Source organism: Bison bison, unplaced genomic scaffold (genome assembly GCF_000754665.1).
Source record: "Bison bison bison isolate TAMUID 2011002044 unplaced genomic scaffold, Bison_UMD1.0 scf7180017864301, whole genome shotgun sequence".
Classification (NCBI taxonomy): domain Eukaryota; kingdom Metazoa; phylum Chordata; class Mammalia; order Artiodactyla; family Bovidae; genus Bison; species Bison bison.
Window position 1 is genome coordinate 1,724,750 of NW_011494873.1, and position 6,768 is coordinate 1,731,517.

A 6,768-nucleotide genomic window follows, 5' to 3' on the forward strand; every position below is an offset into this window, starting at 1 on the left:
GGCGGCGACGGCACGATGCCCTTTGACTTCAGGAGGTGAGTGTGGCAACACCCGCGCGGGGCGTGCTCGGGCACGCTGCGGATCCCTCCCGCCTGAAACGCAAAAGCAGTCCCCCACCCTGTGCATGCCTCCGCCGGCCCTCGGGGACTCCAGGCGGGCCCCCTGCCGCACACAAAGCCAGCCGGAGGCTCGGAGGGCCTCCTCGTGCAGCGGGAAGCGAGGCCACCCACCTCTCGGGCCGCTCCACCCCTTCCCTCTCGGGGTCCCCCTCCCCAGGCTGCCCTGACACCTCGCAAAGTCGCATCCCTTTCCCCCCATACTGGGAAACAGGTTTCTTCCCTCCCCTAGATGGGCGCGAGAGAGCTAAGAAGCCATCTCCTTCCTCCCCTCTACAGAGCCTCTCCTGAACCCCACCCCAGTGACAGGTGCGGCCAGGGCACCTTGGATGAGCCCCCAGGGGTCCACAGGGCTCTGCAGCCCCCTCCCACCAGGCAGCTGCTGGAGGGTTTCAGGTTTCCGTAGGCTCAGCCTCTCCCCACTGGCTCCAGCTGGAGGCCTGTCCCTCCGCTGGTCCTACTCCTGTGCTCTGGGTCTGGGGGCTCCTTGGGGGAGACGAGGAGACCATATCAGGGACCTGTGGGCAGGGCTTTGCAGAGAGGGCCCAGCCGGGTCTGGCCTTGGCTTTCTGCAATCACCACAGTGAGCCCTTTGTGGGGTCTGGCCACCACCTGGTCCACGTTGTGCTAGGCTAGGCCTTCTGGAAGCCTGACTGACAAGGGTCTCCACCAGACTTTCCCTTGAGGTATGGAGCCCCAGGGGCTGCCCTGGCCTGAGGCAACATTGCTGGATGTGTATACCAGGGAAAAAATAGCAGTGGGTTAGAATTTAGTGCGAGCTGAACTAGAATCCTGTCTCTCTCCCCTCCCCTGAGCAGGTTGGTATATTCTAGAAGTTGGGGCGAAGGCTCTGGGTACAGACCTCCCCTGAGCTGCTCAGCTGGATGACTTGGGCAAGTGTCTGAGCCCTGTCAGTATCTCTGTCACCACCTGCAGATTGGGGCTAAAAATAAAGTCCCACCTGGTAGGGCTGAGAGCCTGAGAGGCGCTTAATTCAGAGCCTGGTGGGGTGTGGAGTTCAGAAGTGGGATATTAGTGGACAAGCCGCCTCTCCATGAGGCCATTTCCTCACCCACAGACTAGGGCTTCTGGTCCCTCCCTGCAGGTGTGAACGAAGCCAGGGTAAAGTGCCAGCCTTCCTGCCAGAAAAGCCTGGCAGTGCCCCCCAGGCGTGTGGGCGTATTGGGGTGTCAGCCTGACGAGCACAGTGGCCTGGGAACTCTTGCACTGGCGGGCGGGCTCGGCCTGCAGTGGGCACTGTCTGCCCCTTCCACGCAGCCCTGGGGCTGCAAACAGGGTAGTTTTCACACAAGGAAAGGCTCCTCTGGTGGAATTCAGGGGCAGACCTCATACCAACAGTTAACATTCAGGTCACGAGAGAGCTGTAGTTGGCCCTTCGATCCCTGGTTCCATAAAGCCTCCCCTTACCCAGGCTGATAATTCCTGCCCTCGCCTCTGTCTTCTGTGTGGTTCAGTAGGTTCTGGTGATTTTGACCTTATTGAAGAAGTCACTGCTTTGGGGCATACAATTCATTCACTCTGCACCTAACCTCACATTTTAAGGGAAGGAAGTTGAGGGCTGAGGGTCTTGCCCTAGATTGAAGGGTGGGCCAGGGTCCCAGGTTGCACAGAATTCCTGACTTGGTGCCCCTTGAGTTGGAGATTGGGCGTGTCCAGGTGCCATGGGAGCCCCAGCTTAATGAGGTGTTTTAATCAATTTCCTTGAAAGCTTGTGCTACTCCAGAACAGTGAGAATGTATTCAACACTTTCCACTCGCACCTTGGAGGATGAGCCTAGTAACCTACATTTCTAAGATGTGCTCCTTTCAGGGCTCAGATTCAAAGGAAGGGTCCTCCGTCCCATGCACTTCAGTGTTCACTGATCAGACATTTACTGAGTGTCTGCTCTGTGCTTAGCCCTCCGCCCGATGCCCCACTGCAGAGCTGGGCGACATGTGACTTGTTTGCCCAGGGCCGGGCGGTAATGGAGCTGGGATTCAAACTGGGGACTGCTGGCTCCAAAGCCTTGGAGCTTGGTCTGTTAGCCGTGGGTGAAAAGGGAAGACTTGGAGGGTCCCCAGCCCTGTCAGATCTCTTAAAAACCATGGGGGAGAGAGAAGGAAATGGCAACCCACTCGCCGTATTCTTGCCTCGGAAATCACATGGTCGGGGAGCCTGGTCATCTACAGTCTGTGTGGTCGCAAAAGAATCACTAAACAGTAACTACAGAGGATTCGCTCCACCAGCAATATGGGCTGCCCCAGCAACCCCAGAGACGACCTGCAGTTTTACACGTGTCTTTTTGTAGTCTCTTCTACGTGTACGCGTAGGTGACGTTTGAAAAGTTGTCTTGCCACTTGCCACTTGACTCATCTCTTGTTCTGTAGTTTGTATAAACCTATTGAGAGTATAAAATCCAGCCACTGAATTGTGGTCACAACTGTATGGAAGTTTAAGAACGTATATCAGTTTTTTTATAGGTATATAGTGGTGCAATTTATGCTCAACTTATGTTGAGTGAAATGTACATACTGCAGTTAAATAACCCTTCATACAAAAGAAAAAAAGACCACGGGAGATGGAGAGGGACATAGTCTGGTTGAATTCCCCCTCTCCCAGTTCGAGGCCAGGGAGAAAAACAGGCTTCCTGCTCATTTTGCTCTCCTTAATACAGAATAAAATGAAGAAGGGGGAGAAAGGAATCTCTTGCCCTTTCTTATTAGCACTCCTTGCTTTCTTAGCGCCTGTGGGACCTCACCTCCTGTGTGCTTTCCTGTCTGTGAAATGGGGATGAAAACAGTACCCATTGTTGAGAAGATTAACTGAGCCACTGTGTGCAAAGCATTTAGATGCAGAGTAAGCACCCAGGAAATTTTGATCACTCTTTTCGTTATTGGTATTATTTCATCAAAGCACCTGTTGCCTAACACTATGTAATTCACTTCATTGTTTTGTGCTTATTTTCTTTCTGCCTCCCATGAAAACATGAGCTGCCTCAGGCAAAGACTTTTATCTGTTTCCTTCATTGTTGTAACTCCAGTGCCTAGAAAAAATTGCCAGGGCCACCCTTGCCCTGAGGACGTGTCTCTCAGAGTCTGTCAGGGAAGCCAATTATAATTTGATAATGCCATTTCTTCCTTTACTGGGCACCTTTTCAGATCTGGGTCGTTCATTTCCCCCCTTTCTTCCTTGAACATGTGCTTTTCTAAGTTGTACTCAGGGGTAGGGGAGTAGGCAGACCACAGAGGAGGGCCCCCGGACTTTCAAAGGTGACTTGTGTTTGCCTTGCTCCCAGGGCTTTGTTTCGTTAGTCGCTGGACCTTGAAGTGGTGGAACTGGCCTGGTGACCCAGTTCCGTGGGTGTTGGCCCTGCCGGGACCCAGTTCCGGCTTGCAGGGGCCAGAACACCTGCTGTCTCTGCCTTGGCCCGTGGTGGGGGGCAGGGGTGCAGTTCCCGTTGCCCAGGCCCAGAGGAGCCTAAGCAGGACGCTCAGGCATGCAGAGGTGGCCAGCTCCCCCACAGCGGCAGCCCCTGGGTTGAAACCCGAAGACGTGGGGTATGATGCTCCCCTGTCACTGACCATCGAGCCCTGGAAGAGTTAACTTAACGTTCTCTGAGCCTCAGTGTCTTCATTTTCAGGAGATGGCAACCTTTGTTGCCTTCCCCGGTAGGGTCGATGCAGGGGCAAATGAGCTGTCTCTGTAGGGTATGGTCAGCTACATAGTTTGTGGGGCCCAGTGCAAAATGAAAATGCAGAACCCCTTGTTGGAAAAGGTTGTCGGGACAGTGACAGCAGAATGTTAAGCCAGGTCTGAACGCAGCCCTCCGAGCGTGGGGCCCTGTGTGACCACACGGTTCTCAAGCCGGTGATGCCAGCTCTGCTGTTGGCATCTTGGTTCAGCCTCCATCGCCTCTCAGTCTCGCCTTCCGAGTGGTCGGGCATCTCCAAGAGGCCGTAGATCTCCTCAGAGCCCCAGGGGAACTTTCTGAAGTTGACATGATTTTTTTTCACATTCGGGTTTCAGCCGTCGAGTGGGGCCTGTGGCTCTGATCAAGGACAATTTCCTTAGCTCCCCGTGTGGCCTTGCCCCAGGGGGTCCCTGCAGCCCCCCTCACTCCCTACACCAGTGTCAGCACTCTGAGGGCTCTGAGCACACAGTCAGCACTTGGCAGATAGCAGCTTACCTGAGTGCCTGCATTTCTGCCCTGCTCCGTCCCGGAAAGCACTTGGGTAAGCTGATGGAAACACATACTTTACAACAAGTGTAAAAAACATAAATAGACTTAAAAATGAGGGCAAAAGGGAAATAAAGATCAGACCAGAGGAGCATTTTAGGTGAAAATCAAGCCAGTATTTTGTGTTTATTGAGCACTTACTAGTGCCTGACTCTTGTAAGAATCCTTCCTGTGCTCATTTAATCCCTCAGTAACCCTGCAAGGCAGACACTGTTGTTATCCCAGTTTACAGACGAGCCAGTTGAGGTGCAGCGGAGGTAAGGGACATGATGGATCATGTCCTGGGGGTTGGAATGCTGCTCTCTGCCCCAGAGCCCCGCTTGTATCCTGTGGGCTCATCTCTAAAGCTTTCCCCTCCTACTCACCAAGTTCAGAGAGAACCGAATCCCCCTCTGGTTGGACTCGTTGGTTTTCTCATCTCTGACCCTTTCCCAGAAGTGCTCATTAAGAAAGTCACCAACCCTTGTTTTTTTTAACTAGCCTCATGTGGTCTGACACCTGATTCTAAAATTGTCTTTAAAGACCCCCCTGACCCCCTACTATGGTCTCACGGTAATTTAGAGCAGTGGTCCCCACCCTTTTCAGCACTGGAGACTGGTTTCATGGAAGACTGTTTTTCCTCGGACGGGCAGGGAGGTGGGGAAGAATGGTTTCAAGATGATTCAAGCGCATTACGTTTGGGGTTCACGCTCCTATGGGAATCTAATACTGCCTCTGATCTGACGGGAGTTGGAGCTCAGGAGGTAAGGCGAGTGATGGGGAGCTGCTGTAAATACAGATGAAGCTCGCCCGCTGCTCACCTTCTGCTGTGTGGGCCCGTTTCCTAACAGGCCACGGACCAGTGTTGGTCTGTGGCCCAGGGGTTGAGGATCCTTGACTTAGAGCCTCTCACTCTGGAAGGTCTAGGTTTTCCTGCTCCAGCCCCTGGGGCTCTAGAGTGTAGGGCATACGTTTATGTGCTCATCCAGACATGGAAGGAGATGGAAAATCTCTCCTCCCGAGGCAGTTTGGATTCCTGACCTCGATACTGTAGTATCTTTAGCCAGCTGTGGATTCATTAAGTTCTGTTTCCCATCTGGTAATCTGTTCATTTTTTTAATTTTGGAACTGCTCCTGGGCGGTAGTGGAGAGGCAAGCAGGATGTGAGAAGGGTGTTTGGGTTGAAACTTACCCATACCCACTCCCCTTGTATCAGTAACCCTCAGCTCTGGCGGAATGTTAAGACTCACTGGAGGAGTTTTAAAAATCCCCAAACTCAGGTGGCTCTCCAGACGCAGTACTCAGGACCTAAGGGTGGGAGGCTGAGGCATCAGTATTTTATAAAGGCCCCTGTGTGATCCCAGTGCACAGCTCAGACTGAGGAGATTCCTCTGTATCAGGAGAACTATCTTTAGTAGGCTGAGAGCACAGGGAAGGCCAGATGCTGGAGTGGGTCCCTGCAGGGGAGGTTGGGGGGCAGAGTCTGGTCCCACTGGTCAGCCCTGCTCATTCCCTCTTCTGGGTTGGTTCTTCACTAGTAAAGCCCATTCCCTCGCCTGGGTTGGTTCTTCACTAGTAAAGCTGTCAATATGGTAGGTCAGTGGTGGTGAGGGTTGGGGCGTTACCTTACCACTGATATCCTTACTTTTCACACTGTGGTCCCACACTAACAACTTCAGCATCACCTGGGAGCTTGCTTGCTGGAAAGGCAGCGTCACAGGGCCCACCCTGAATCTGCATCTGTAGTCTACCAGGGTTCCCAGGGGCTTTGGATGTACGTAAGGTTGACTAGCTCAGCATCTCCTGGTCTGTGCTGCTCCATAATGGGTTCCCTCCTGGGAGATCCGTAGCATGCTCATAGCTTACTAAAGACTGAGAAGTCCTGCACAAAAGGAACCCGAGTCACTTGATTCAGTCCAGCTTTTGCCATATGTACTCTGTAAGCCACCATGTGGTTCATAGGGCGGCCACTACCATTTCTCAAAATATTGTTTGGGAAACACAGCTCTAATTGATCCTTTAAGGAAGTGGTAATTAGCCTAATTGTTGTCAACTTTAACATTCAGGTCTGTTAACTTAATTACATTGGTCTGTGCAGGAAAAATAGGGCTTCCCTGGTGGCTCAGTGGGAAAGAAGAATCCACCTGCCAACGCAGGAGACCCAGGTTCTATCCCTGGGTTGGGAGGATCTCCTGGAGAAGGAAATGGCAACCCCCTCCAGTATTCTTGCCTGGGAAATCCCATGGACAGAGGAGCCTGGCAGGCTGCAGTCCATGGGGTCTAAAAAGAGTCAGACACGACTTAGCGATTAAACAACAACAGCGTGCGGGGAAAGTACCAGCCAGGGAGAAAAGCCTGCCAACGCTTCTATGAGTTCATTTTTAAGAGAGGCAGGGGGGACTCAGGGTTCCCTGTGCTACCAAGAGCTAGGGGAAT

General features: G+C 52.8%; 1 protein-coding gene across 1 annotated transcript in view; it reads left to right on the plus strand.

Moving 5' to 3' along the window:
- Nucleotides 1-6: 6 nt before the first annotated feature.
- ERGIC1 (endoplasmic reticulum-golgi intermediate compartment (ERGIC) 1) overlaps nt 7-6,768 on the plus strand; it is a 113,206-nt gene continuing 106,444 nt past the window's right edge. The window contains exon 1 of the mRNA XM_010851295.1: nt 7-35. Within this exon, the coding sequence (XP_010849597.1) occupies nt 16-35 (20 nt within the window). The 5' untranslated portion in view covers nt 7-15. The remainder of the gene's footprint in view (nt 36-6,768) is intronic.